Source organism: Acipenser ruthenus, chromosome 5 (assembly GCF_902713425.1).
Source record: "Acipenser ruthenus chromosome 5, fAciRut3.2 maternal haplotype, whole genome shotgun sequence".
Lineage (NCBI taxonomy): Eukaryota > Metazoa > Chordata > Actinopteri > Acipenseriformes > Acipenseridae > Acipenser > Acipenser ruthenus.
This window is the reverse complement of record NC_081193.1, coordinates 42,307,126-42,321,531: the sequence shown is the minus strand read 5'-3', so window position 1 is coordinate 42,321,531 and position 14,406 is coordinate 42,307,126. Positions and strand designations below refer to the sequence as shown.

Below are 14,406 nucleotides of genomic sequence, written 5' to 3'. Positions count from 1 at the left end.
TGAGCTTTATTTTATTTCTGTATGTGTGTGGGCCTCTGCCTGTAAGCAGCTCTGGGCAGCTTACAGGCAAGCCCGCAGGCGCCCGGCCAGACTACAGGGGTCGCTGCTGCGCGGTGAGCCGAGGACACCCTAGCCGACCTAACCCTCTCTCCCCCCGGCGACGCTCGGCCAATTGAGCGCCGCCCCCTGGGAGCTCCCGTCCACGGTCGGCTGTGGAATAGTCTGGACTCGAACCGGCGACGTCCAGGCTATAGAGCGCATCCTGCACTCTAGCGAGTGCTTTCACTGGATGCGCCACTCGGGAGCCCCTTTTTTACATTTTGACCAGTTTTTTAAACTTTGAAATTACATTCCTTGCCTCAAGATGGCTTCCCATATACCTGCATGGACCTCTCAAAACTACATTTCCCATCATCCTCCTGCTCACTAGTAAATCCATCTGTTACATATGTGAGTGGGAGGATGATGAGAAATGTAGTTCTATTCTATTAAAACTGTTCTATTAAAATACACACACCTTACGTAAACAGTTGTAGCAACATATGGGAACATGTAACACAATAAAATAAAAAGGTCCTTATGTACCTTTTAAGCTTCCCTGTGTCCTTTGCTTAACAGTAAGCTGACTAAGAGTGAGTGTGACCCAAATCAGAGACTCTGAGACATTGCCAAGTTTTAGTTCAGTTCAATTCTTTATTATACCAGGAAGAGAATCCATTAACATACATATGATGTATAATATGCATCATAAAATGAAACAAAAAAGAGATTTTTATAGAAGACAAAATGATGGGAAGGAAAAAGCTAGCCCACAGCAAAGATTGATCCTGTTTCACATTCATAATACATTCTCTTTGAGAGTTTGGCATTTATTTATTGATCCGCTTTTGAGTAAAAGCAGAGTATTTTGCAGGAAGAAAATGCATTATTGCATGATTTTATTTTTTGCATTGAGTGATGATTTGTTTGTATTAATGCATGTTTATGATCAGGTAAAAGGTTACATATAAATCTACATTTATTTAAACATTCACTCAAGTTAATTTGTATACTCATTTGTAATCCAGTTTGAATAGCAAATGAAAGTAATCCAATGCTTTTTGAATATAATGAATTTCGATTTTTGTTGTCTGATCCCTTACACCCTGGTGTCAGCGAATCTGGTTGGGAGGTTGCAGACAGGTCAGCCATCAAACTCGCAAGCGAAGTATGTGCGTCTCTCACAGTCAGTATCCCACCAGTCCCCATCATCGGAGGTCAGCGTCACGCAGTTCTCCCTCTTACCTCCGTCAGGCTGGCTGGACAGAAGTTGCTCGTGCCACTGGAAGAAGGTGACTCGGATCCCGTCTTCAAAGAGGTAGAGCCCTTCAGAGCGACGGTCAGAGACACCGATCCACAGAGGCCAGTTACCGGGGTGGAAGAACTCTCTCGTGTGTTTGGCCAGGGCTGCTAACTCCCTCTTGTCCTTTGGCATAGCTATCCGCCCACCTCGCTCACGGCACCGCTCGACTGCGCCTGCATAGGTCTCATAAGAACGAGAGATCAGAAAACACTTCCGCACCACACGATGGCCTTTTAGACAACCTGCAGAGGGAAGAAGATGAGAGAGGGATTGAGCACTGAGGTAACGGTCTCTAGACCGTACTGAAAAGAAGGGTCTGTACAAGGGGCAAATTTAGCCCTTCCTCTGAGCACATATGTAGATATATTTTCCTTGTTCAACTGGACCCGTATCCAGTAACTCAAAACAGGTGGTGCAGAAACCAGGATAAACCCAATTAAATAAGCATCTATGAATTGGCATGGGTTGCAGACGTTTGCATTTCAATCCTGCAATAACCCATATTGCTCACAGGATTATCGGACTCGGCTGAAGTCGTCATCAAATTTTTGGAATATAGATAGTAAGTGGGCGTACTGTACCTTCCAATCGACCAATCTCTCTGTGGTTCTCCTTGTTGACGCGGGAGATGCTCTCCGTCTCATCCTGAATTTTGCCCACCTTGGCATCCATGCGAATTACCTTGTCAGACAGCTGGGACAGCTTCACGTCCAGGTTGTACTGAAACACATTCAGCCTGTGGATCGCAGAATCCATATCTGCTAGCCTGGACACTGGAATAGGAAGAAGGAATGTTATAGACTGGCATAGAGGTAGACAGAGAAGATGAGTGAAAAGAGAATTCCAGGCAGAGGAAGACAACATGGAGAGAAAGAAAAATAGATGGTTTTATGGTCATTGTTTTAAATGAAAAAAGTGGACTACATTGCAACCAAGAGTTTATAAGATTAGTCCTGGTGGCTTGGAAACACTTACGGATGTAGGAGAAGGTATCTTCAAGGGGAGTGGTGGCCAGCGCTGCCTCAGTTGGGCCTGGACCCTGCTCTTCGTCCTTTGCGATGGGCATCTCATCGGCTACCTGAAAACAAGAGCACAAAACAAGCTGAGTTATGTTACCAAATGTCACACACTTTTAGGATTAAAGCTTTATGCCTTCATATATACTAGGGGGGGTTCACAGTTGAAGCCTACTACATGCTCACTGGACCCTATTGTAACCAAGTTGAACAATTTCAAATGAGTCATTGTCTTATGAATTTTTTTCATCTATTTAATGTAACCATAGTGAAAGAATATTCAATAACTATAGACCAATTTATAGAGCAATATATCATTTTAATCAAAAATTCTGGAATGAATGGTGGCAACAGTGGATCATGACATTTTGTTACAACACCTTGAATGGCTTGAGTTGCGTTAGATCTTAGCTATCTTTTTAACAACAATTTTAAATGGTCTGTGTGGTCCCACAGGGCTCTGTTCCTTTGCTGTGTTCTTATATATGCTGGGTGATATTATTCATATATTAAAATAGGGATACAATCGGTAAAAAATAGCTTTTAATTGAAACATCGGTAAAAATTGGGGGGAAAAAAACCTCAGTATACATACTTTACATGTGAAATATGATGCGTAGCAGTTCTGGTTTCTGATTAATAATGTACCTGGCATGTATGATGAAGCAGAATCTGTGCAAGTCGAAGTCATGTTTTCCCAAGTTAGCTGGTACTTTGTGAACGTTTGGGCAATCGCTGTGCTGACGGAAATAATATCTACAGAAGGTATGAACATGACATCAGCACAAAACAAGCCAGGTTTATTCACCTTGAAATCATGAAAATAAAATTGACAGAACTGGGCGGTGCAAGCCATCAGGAAATGCGTCAAAATTCACACTGGACCTTTGATGCGTTCCATAAGTTTACCAACTATAGCATCACCATTTTCTGTCAAATATTTACGATTAATGTTGTCGCCGTTAGGCAGTGTTTTACTACAGACAGTACTGTCGCACTAAGTCACCTATACATACCTCTGTGCAGTAAACTGGCTGTGTAAAAGCTGCATAAATAGATTACTTGTCTCTCCGTTCACTTTCTTGTTTTAGTTTAATGTGTAGCTTATTTTTCAGTATGTTCTTTTATTGTCAGCGCTAACACGTACCTCAACGCAGCAGTATTTGCAGCGCTATGCATCCTCTGCCTCATCTGACCCACTTCTGCTATTTTTGCTTTTTGTATACAAGGAAACTTTTTTTTTTTAATACTCATAAACTGATTTACGTTTTCTCTCCATTCCTCATCCACTAAAAATATTATATTTTTGTAGAAGTATTTCAATTTAGTTTTTGATCAAGCTAGTTACTACACCCAGCAATTGCCACAATAATGAGACTTTGACTGGCCAACATAAGCAGGTGACAGAGAACCACTATTAACATTATTTGATCTTCTGACGTCTAAACGTCTGCTGTATCCTAGGATACAGTGGGCTGCTTATTACAATGTCAGAGTCAAAATAAAACAGTACGGGAAAATATTGAATAATAGACAAAAAACGTGTATAAATGAGTAAAAAAAAAGAAAATCTTCTAATTTTTTGGTAATTCGGAATAAACTGGAAATGCGGAATACTAAGAATAAGGCATAGATTTCTATTAATATGCCTGTTCTTGCTGCTTTACATTTGCTTACAATTTGTTTTGAATTTGACACTGCTCTTAATATCTTTGGTGTACGCTGAAGACGGCACTTACTGAAATGTTTGTCTATTTGACTTAGTTTTGTATAGTTTATCTTTTTTAAAGCTAGACCCTATATCTGAATGTTATACAGTCATCTACAGTGTGATAATGCTCTGCAGTGGATCTTCCTAACTGGTGTATAGTGGAAGGTCTCTAATGTACAAAAACACATTCACTGAATTGTTACTGATCCTTAGATACCATAAATCATAACTGCCTTCCTGTCCAGCACAATCTTAAAAGCAGGGGAACTATTTAATGATAAGACTGAGGTTGGATATTTGTTCGAAAGTACTGAATTTAGCTTGACTTTTGACCATTTCTTGTGTTACCAGGATCCTGTAATCTACAGAAATTGTTCATGTCTATCCTTTTAAACTCAGAGAGGTTGAGACTAAATTTATATAACAAACCTTGTGGCTTTGATTCCGTGACATAAGAGATCCTGCTTTAGGAAGGTAAGTAAAAATGTGCTCTTTCCACAAACAAACACACACACATATATATTTATAAAATGGGTATTTTAAATACTCTATCCTGATTGGTCAAAACAGGTCACATGGGGGTGTTGCTATTACAGCATATCACCATGGGTCGGCTTATTTCTTCATGTTTTAAGGGACTATTTTTTCTAAGGTCGGGCAGAGGTGGAAGTATATTCAATAAACTTTTTTGTTAATTAAAACATGTTTTACGTTTTTGTTTTTTTTTGTAATGTTGGTTGATCCATTTTACTTCAGGGTGTGGGATATACTCTAATATCCACACCCCCCGGCCGGTTAAAGCCACTCAGCTTCACCTCGTGACTTATAACGCACCCAGGGTGTGTGGATATTAAAGAGTATATCTCACACCCTGTCGTGCCTTATTGCTTATATATATATATGATTGGAAATCCTGACCTGTGATTGGTTAAAACCTCATCATAGGAGGAAAAATAGATTGAACTATTACCCTAACATCCTTACACCAGCGGTCAAGAGTCTCGGTTTGTCATGTGATTGGTTCACATCACTGTCAGTCCCGCCCCTTTTCAAAAGAACGCCTTTCTCCCCTATATGCTTCACAAGAGAAAATGGCTGAACACCGATTCTCTGAATTAACAGAAAATGAATTACAAAACATACTACAAAAGAAAGATGCTCCAAACACCAAAATGGTGATTACTGTCGCTGTTTTATGACTTTCTGAAATTCAAACATTAAAAAATAATTTCGGAGTATGTGAAAAATAAATCTTCTATAGACCTTGGCAAAAGGGCAACTGGAAGGCATACCCAATATTTCACTATTTTATAATTTACAGTTATATATACACTTGATGCATTTTTAAAATCTTTTTTCTTTTAGACAGGGTATTTGGTTGAAGGACACACAAACGGACAGCTCAAGAAAATGTTAGATTACATCATAAAAAGTAATTACTTGTAATTGTCTTTCAATACATTTTTTAATTAATCGATCAATAGAAAATGTCAAGATTAAAACCCCTAATTTTTATATTTTTATATATTTTCACTTCCACAAGGAACGTTTTTGTTTATTCTGTTTAGCCATATGTTTGTTGCTTGCGACACACCACGAGCCAAATTGCAGCAGGGATGAAGAAACATTTGTTCTAATCAACATTTGGGCTGACGGTTCAATCCAGGCTTGGATAGAAGCATCAGTAACAAGCTGCTTCCAGGGCATTGATACGAGTATTGTTTACTTGTCACCCAGGTCAACCCTGCTTTATCAAAAGCAGTGTGAGATCACATAGCCTACCCGCATGACACCGGGTCTGGGCCACGGTAGGTTCCGACCCAGGTTGAGCATGCTAGTGTGAAAGGGGCTTTAGATTGTGATTCCAGGACTCATCTGAGATGTATGCCAAATTGGGCAGGCTGAGCCCAAGAAGCATAAGTATAAAAATATTGTGTGTCCTTCCAAATTATTTGGCAGATTTCCATAAACATGTGGAAACCCAACAGTTCATAATCAAGTAACCTTCAAGACTCCAAACACTTGAAGTGCTGTTGGTAGAAAGGCTTTTGTTTACCAGACTCTCAAGGTGGAAGAACCTTTCTAAATCATTGAGGGTGTAATGTTTCACTAAACGTTAAAAAAAGCTCAATCTTTTACAAATGTAATTCATAATCACTAAATTCATACCCGTGCTTCACCTTCACTCGTATCAATGCTCCCCTGCCTCCAGAGCCCGCTCCTTCTCCGCCCTCACCCCGCAGTGGTGGAATGACCTTCCTACAGATGTCAGAACTGCCCAGTCCCTGACCACCTTCCAGCGCCTCCTCAAGACTCACCTCTTCAGACAGCACCTGTAGAACTCCTCTTTTCTTTTCCCTATGGACACTCTTCCTTAAATGCGCTTTACTTGCTCTTATCTGCCCCCTATTTTACTGCATTTAATCCTGTACTTTAGAGTACTGTAATCTGTCAAGTGTTATTTAATCTGTAGTATTTTGTATTTAATTATATCCTGATGTAACTATCACTGACACTGTTATCTGCTCCGTTACTGAATCGTATTTTGTCATACTTGTACTTGCTAGAACCAAAGTCATTGTATTTATCTTGCTCTTAAATTGTATTATTACTTGTACTGTGATTCTTGAAATGTATTTTTGTTTACGACTGTAAGTCGCCCTGGACAAGGGCGTCTGCTAAGAAATAAATAATAATGTAGAATTCCCACCTGCTCGCCTTGATAAAAGCCTCCCAATACAGTTTCCTTGTTCTGTCCGTCCATTGTTGACTGGTTCCCTAGCTTTTCTACCCCAGTTTCGCAGAGAAACAAGGGTAAGACGCAAAGAAAAACAAATAGGGCAGCTCCTTTACTCATTTCTTCTTCTTCCAAACTACTTTTAAGTCTGTGTCTACCCTGCCTTGGGATCTTTATCTTTCTCTGCCTTCTCTTTCCTGTTTTCTTTCCCCTTTCGTTATTGTTTTTAATCTCTTCCCGGGGGCTTCCTCAGTTAATACAGGAAATGTCACTTTGTTTTGCTTCCTCTCATTCCTAAGCTTTCTGTTGCCAATAGATTTACTTGCTTATACTATTGCAGAAAAGTCTGATGATAAATACTACTGGAATATAATTATAATACCAGTGTATCACCCAGAAGAAACCCTAGCAAAACCATTTATCACCACAGTATCACCAACAATAGCAACACAATAGATATATAAAAAAAATGCACAGTAGTCCTGTAGTTCTTTTGATGCCATGGTAATTGCGATTTATTATGTTGTTGTCCACTCCTTTGGCAAATCAAATTACGAATGTTACCATTAGTTCCATTCCTCCAAAGGCTTGTGCCTGCAACCGTCATTGTGCTATCATTACACCTTTGCCCCAATGCATTGTAATTTAAGATCAATTGGGGAAAAAATATAGATGTTTGCTCTTAAAATTGCATTACCTACTGTCAGACGGCTACTGTATTGAAATTGCAAGAGCCATACCACAGTCAACACCTCGGTGACCTTCTACAGTAAGTGAAACTATATTTCTACACTATACACCCAGGGTTTGACTTAAATAGACTAATGTTGCATTACTTAAAGGTGTCATCACTAAGCCTTTCAAAAATGGCTGATACAGCTTTCTTACAAGTTTCTTTTTTATGTTGTTTTATTGTGTTTTGCTTTAACTGTCGTGAAACCATTTATCCTGTTATGGTACAACACAGTAAGATCTGTTTCCTGTCCATTTCCTATTCAACATGTATTAGGACCCCACAGTCATATTGCAAAGATACAATATAAGGTTTTAATAGCTGTAGCGAGAGATTTGAACTGCAGCAGAGAAACAGAACATAGGAAACTGATTTTTTTAAATAGAAAACATTACATCTATATATATAACAGGCACTGGTAAGTAGTCATACATGCTTGTTTAATGCATGATTATCTCTCCATTATTATACTTTAGTGCCTTATGATGTCTGGACACGCAGCAGATGAGTGTCTCTGCCTCAGTCCAGGTTTTGCTAGTCCAAAGATGTTTCCCATTAGGACAATCCATCCATAATCTAACTAAAAATGGTGATATGTTACTGAAAAATAAAACCCACTTTTTTTTTCCAGAAAACTAAAATAAGTAGATACTGCCATCCGCTGTCTGTCTTGTGCATCTGCATGTACAGAAATGGGTACCTCCCCTTCCTTATTTGAAGTCTTTATTTCTCTACCTGACTTGCATATTATAAAAATAAAAATTAAATACTGAAAACAGTACAGGGAAATATGACTTTTTACTATTTTCTGTCAAAATTGCCTCACAGTGAATTAACCAAATTAGTGAATTATTGAATGATGAAGTATTGAGGGAGCAATGCATTTGTTTGACAAGGGGTTATTTGTTTCCTTTTTTATTTGGGTTCCTGTAAATGGGAACTAACTAAACTTACCTTTAAAAAAAAAAAAAGACTAATAATCCTTAAAGAGTAAAGCGGGGTTCTGAAAAATATAGCGTTACACGCCCACACGTGTTGCTGCAGGTGTATAAATAACATACCTGTAATTTTTCTTTTCATTGTTAACATCCTAACAACTTTTTACACTTAAGTTTAAAGTCTGTTCAAAGCTCTCTTCAAAATGGCAGCTTTAGTGCATTGATAGTGTAAGGCAGGGGTCACCAACCCTGGAGTCCTGGAGAGCTGCTGGGTCTTCTGGTTTTCTTTTCAACCAATTTCTTACTTAATTGCACCAATTATTGGCTTAATTAGTCAAGATAACAGGTGTTCCAGATCTTTCGCCATTGATGATGTAGGCCAGGGTTGGAGATCCCTGGTGTAAGGATCATTACCTACATTGTCAAACAGGTAACACAGCATAACGATCCATGATGTGGCACGGAACAGAAAAGCCAAAGCACTTTTTTTTTTTTTTTGATGCAGTGATTTTGATGACAGATGTAAAACCCCAGTGCACTACAGCGACATTTTAAAATGAGCTTTGAAACAGACTTCAAAGTTATAAGTGTAAAAAGTTGTCAGGATGTTAATAATGAAAATAAAAATTACAGGTAGGTTATTTAAACAGTTATAGCAACACATGGGGACGTATAACGCTGTATTTGTCAGAACTTTAACTCTTTAACGTCTACAAAGGATTAGGTGTCCTGAATACTTATAGGTCTTTACTCATCCTGGTAGCAGGCTAAAAAGCAAAAACATACCAGTATCATACAGCACATTTGCACAAGAATCTTATGGGGATCTATGTCTAAAAAAAGTTACATCTGAGTTTTAAAATGATGGGTAAAAATATTGGTTTGTCTTCAGATTCCCTTAAACATTCTCATGTGCACATTGCTTTGAAAAACAAGAAATAATAAAACACTTCTAAAACTGTTGCCCCCCATTTCTGTCTTGTTATAATAATGTTAAGATTAATTGAATATTAGTTTACTGTTTTTACTAGTCACTTCAAGCATTAGATAGTCTCATGTTTTGGAAAACAGTGTACTCCTCCCAACACAAAACGACAAAACATCAATTCTGTATTCTGTGAAAATATGTATTTTTCCTATGCATCTTCTATATTGCTAAATTTTTTAGATTAAAGGGTATCAGATAGAAATATGTAATTTTTACTGATATAATTTGAGACAATAACTTGAGCAACAAACTTTGGGATCATTGTTTCAATCATTTTACTGGATATCTGGTTATTGTTAATTGAAAGCCACACCTGCAATATTGTGGAGACTTTGCCCAGCATGACATTAAACACAGCACTGATGACACATACATTATTGCAGATAAATACAGAAAAAAATAGTTCATGATTTAATTGTTATCTTTCTAGTGCAAGCCGTTTTAAATGCAGCTGCATTGAGCTTGAGGCAAATGAGGCAGTCTAAAAAACATGCATTTTTAAAGAAACATAATACATAAATACAAATAACAAACTAAACAATATGAAGAGGTCAGTATGGCTTTAAAGAAATGTAACAATGGAATATTGAAAGTGTTGGAAAACAGAGATAGTCCTGGTAATCTGTATTGTAATCTGGAGCAGAACACACAGGGGTGTAATTCTATTCTTGAGGATTCCTCATGATAGTTCTGCAGGTTTTTACCAATTATCCAAAAAGTCAAAACCAGTCTTCAAAAGGTCGCTGCTGGTGTTAAACTGTTGAAACAAATATAATTGAATGAATAAATACATAAAAATTGCTTTAAAAAAAAAAATACAACATTAGTTAGTGGCCATATGAAAAACTTGGGTTTTCAAATTATTTGATGGGATACAGGGTTTATTACTTACAGGCGTACAAGTGTACAGGGGAAGATTTTACTAGGCTGGAAGACGATTGTCTCCATATACACTCAATGAACCACCTAATTATAGATATTATGACAATTTCTTTAATCTTTCAAAAAAGCAAATAGGCTAATATTTTGCAGTTACCTGAAATAAACTAAATAATGATGTTTATTAAAAGAAGTGACTTTATTAATGTCACTGTATAAATTACATCTTTTCACATTTGTCTCTTGAAATACAAAAAAAAATTAAATATCAACACGCACACTATTTATTATACTACAGAGTTTCTTACCTGGGAAAAGAATGGGTTTTCTGCTTGGGCAGACTCCTCTTTATCGTTGTCCTTTGCCGCTGCAGTATGGGTAGGGGACTTCGGTTCAGGTCCCGGTGTGAAGACATCATCCAGGTGTGCTGGCTGGGACCTTTCCCATTCTGCCACAGTTGAGGAGACACTCATGCTCACAGGGTTGTCTTGTTTAGGGAGTCGTGGCTTATCAGCTTTGTACTCCTCCTTCTCTTTAGGTGTGGATTCTTGTCTTCGATATGAAGGCACTGTCTTCTCCCCTTTTTCAAGGGACTTTATCTGGCTGGGTGTCAAGGACTGGAAATCCGCCTGGCCTCCCTCCAGTCTAGATCTCTCAGCACTGATTTTCCAAAAAGAAGATTCCTCTTCCTTCCTGCCTGATGATATACCATCTGTGCTGGGTGTTTTACTGCCTTGGGATGCCTTTGCTACCTGACTGCTGCTGTTGCCATGTGAGGCTTTCATCGGTTGAGAGGTTTTGACCTGCAGCTTCGGCTCCATTTGTGAAGAGGTGCTTCCTTGCTCTGGTGCAATTGGAGATGTAAGGCTGAATTCCAACTGACTCTGTAAAAGTCAAGATAAGATGTGCATTTACATTTAAATCAAATGTGCATTGGTCACATGAATGAATACTTATAAGAAGACACATATATACAACAACAATATTACAGTGTAATGTAGAAAAGGTATTGAATATTTGCAGCTGCTTATTCAAGGTGCATCGCTCACTTATATTGAAGAAAATAATTGTTCTGGGGTTTATTGCCCAATGGACAAATGGGGTTAAAATTGGTTTGCCCAGATACAGATTTAATTGTTTCAGGACTGGTAAGTAGTCACATGACAAGTTATCAAGGGACTGTTTTTTTTTTTTTGTTTTTTTTTTAAATAAATAATACTACTACAATAGTGAGTTATAAGAACTTTATAGTACCAGATGATACCAACGTGCAAGATTCTAAGATGCTTTTCACTGGCCTTTAAAAGCACATTAAAACAAAGAATAAAAACAGTCTGACAAGTCCCTAAAAATATTTTGCTCTCGATCTATTTGTCATTTTAAAACATAGTTAATTAAATGAGTAAATCTCAGCAACATATGCCATAATGTTCACAAATCTGCAAATAAATTCATGAAACACATGCAGCTGCTGTAAACGGTGCCACTCATACATACCTTGGTTTCCCACGAAAAAGGTGCTGAATGTTCATCCTGCCATGTAATATCCTAAAATATCAATAACAAAAATAGTGGATCGATATTAAATTACTGACATGAACAGTGTCGGTACAGTAATGGACTTACATTGGGCAATTCTGATTGGGTAACGCCTTGAAACCCGTTTAATGCAATAACTAAATTCCTCAGGATCAGCCTTCAATTTCTCAACAGTTTGGAACGAACTAAATATAATTCTGTAATCTGTAACACATGAAATGCAAAAGTAATGACGGACTACACAGTGGAAAGAATGTAAAAAGCCAACCTCCAACGACCATTTTAAAAACAACAAACTAAACGAGCATTCGGGGGGGTTGTTTAAATCCTGGCATAGAGGAGTATCCCAAAGGCCCAAGTTTGTTGTGTTGCTGTTGGCCTGCTACATTTTCAGTAGTACTGCACGTAAAGCACAGTATTTAAATAATGTATTATGTGTACGTCTAATTGTACCCTTCTAACTGCAGACAAATGTATTCAAGTCATATTACTTACTAGTCTACAGACAACTGGGTAACAATACAAATACAAAGGCAACTCAGTAAGAATTACTGTGACTGTAACTAGCTTACTTTTGTTCTGTATTTATTCTTTCTGTAAATTACCGGAAGTTAGTTAATGCCCAAATGCCTCTCTCACCTCGTCTCCAAAATGTACGATTTTCTGTCCTGTCTGAATCAGCAATTTTGGATAACAGACAACCTCCTCCCTCTCAGCCCGGTGCAGCGCATACCGAGCCCGAATCTGCGGGTCCATCATCCAGTTATCGATGGCAGTCTCCTGCTCGCTCTGACTTAGTTTCTCCCACTCAGAACCATGCTTCTCTCGGATCCTTTGCCGCTCCAGCATGATCTTCTTGGCCATAGGGTTAATGGAAGAAAAATACTCGAACTTTTTTTCCTCCATCCTGAGCACATCACTCCCAGACGCAGCCGCCGTGGCCATTTTGCCAGCTGTGCTGTCTGAAGAGAAGTCAGGGAGGGGTCGTTGACGGAATGAGAGACCGAAGGACCGCCCCCTATGTAAACAATAAAATCCGACAGGCCGCTCTAGAGTTATAACATGTTTTTAAACGAAAATAAATGTTTGCTTTGACTTTCAAAATGACATACAGTATGAGATATGTACCCTTTTACCCAGGCTTCTCCCGTTCATTTGACGCCATGAAAATATTCTATGTGGCTCTTGCATAATCAGTAAAAACTCGCAGCTAAAACATAACAGCAATAGAACTCAGCTCTTTCATTTGTATTTGTGTATTATTAATTGTCTGGCTACGTTATGTTTTCAATGGCAACTTCAAGATTGTATGGCAATACACAGGGTTAGCAGCAGAACTTCTTATTAAGAATGTTTACAAACGAGAGGAGACCGTTTGGCCCATCTTGCTCGTTAGGTTGTTAGTAGCGTATTGATCCCAGAATCTCATCAAGTAGCTTCTTCAAGGATCCCAGGGTGTCAGCTTCAACAACATTACTGTGGAGTTGCTGTTAAGATGTTATCTTCACTATCAGTGAAGCATACATTTTATTTATATTTAAACGTCAGAAAACGTTGTTATTTTATAATGCTGCCTAATAAGTTACATCACAAAAACATTTTTGCCATATTCATAGCTCTACTAAATGTTATACAGTCAATTTATTGTTATTTACTGTGAACAGATTACTGTATTTTTATAACTGGTCAGGAGGAAACTGTCAGTGCCAGCCACACAGGAAGAATACTAGTTTCAGTGTTTCAATTTGCAGAGACCAGTGTTTGCAGTGAGATAGCCACACTTATTCTCAAAGTCTTTTACAGTTTGCAAAACATTTTAGGTAAGTGAATAAATCTTTTTTTTTTTTTTTTTTTTTTTTTTTTGTAGATGTGTAGTTATCATTCCTTTGTAATTTCCCATACACTACATTGCAAGCTTATGTAGTTTCATGTAAACTGGTGACATAAATCCAATAATGTGTTATTTCTATGCCCAGTGCCAAAAATAAATCATTCAACAAAGACAGGAGATTATTATTATTTATTTCACATTATTTTTACATACAATTACCCATTTATACAGTTGGGTTTTTACTGGAGCAATCTAGGTAAAATCCCTTGCTCAATGGTACAGCAGCAGTGTCCCCCACCTGGGATTAAACCCACGACCCTTCTGTCAAGAGTCCAGAGCCCTAACCACTACTCTACACTGCTGCCCAGGGTAATCTGCTGCTCAGATTAGCACAGGGTACTCCACACTCATATACTGGTTAGAAATGCTCAACACTATTTGTGGAATTTCCTTTTTAACTTCAGCAACTTTATGCAAGTGTGTGAATAATATATTTACAAAATACTCATGCTTTAATTTGTATGCAGTTATGTACAAGGTGGAAATAAAGGCTGGAGGTGACTTTTCAAAGCTGATTTGATGTGACCAGAAACCCTGTAAATGAGAATTTGGTTTTAGTTAGTTACTGGTCATAGATTAAAAAAGCAAATAAATAAGATCATATTGGGAAAGATTGAGACACATGCACACTG

General features: G+C 38.1%; 2 protein-coding genes across 2 annotated transcripts; both read right to left on the bottom strand.

Moving 5' to 3' along the window:
* Positions 1-669: 669 nt before the first annotated feature.
* clec11a (C-type lectin domain containing 11A) lies at positions 670-7,056 on the bottom strand. The gene is made up of 4 exons (XM_034004010.3): positions 6,780-7,056; positions 2,318-2,420; positions 1,924-2,115; positions 670-1,584 (listed from the first exon to the last, which is right to left on the bottom strand). The coding sequence occupies exons 1-4, from the start codon at positions 6,924-6,926 to the stop codon at positions 1,184-1,186; spliced, it is 843 nt and encodes a 280-aa protein (XP_033859901.3). The 5' UTR covers positions 6,927-7,056; the 3' UTR covers positions 670-1,183.
* Positions 7,057-9,723: 2,667 nt separating this feature from the next.
* On the bottom strand, positions 9,724-12,891 carry LOC117402678 (uncharacterized protein C1orf198 homolog). Its single transcript, XM_034004056.3, has 4 exons — positions 12,523-12,891; positions 11,842-11,892; positions 10,653-11,228; positions 9,724-10,222 (listed from the first exon to the last, which is right to left on the bottom strand). Exons 1-4 carry the CDS (start codon positions 12,826-12,828, stop codon positions 10,166-10,168), a joined length of 990 nt encoding a protein of 329 aa, XP_033859947.1. The 5' UTR covers positions 12,829-12,891; the 3' UTR covers positions 9,724-10,165.
* Positions 12,892-14,406: the final 1,515 nt, after the last annotated feature.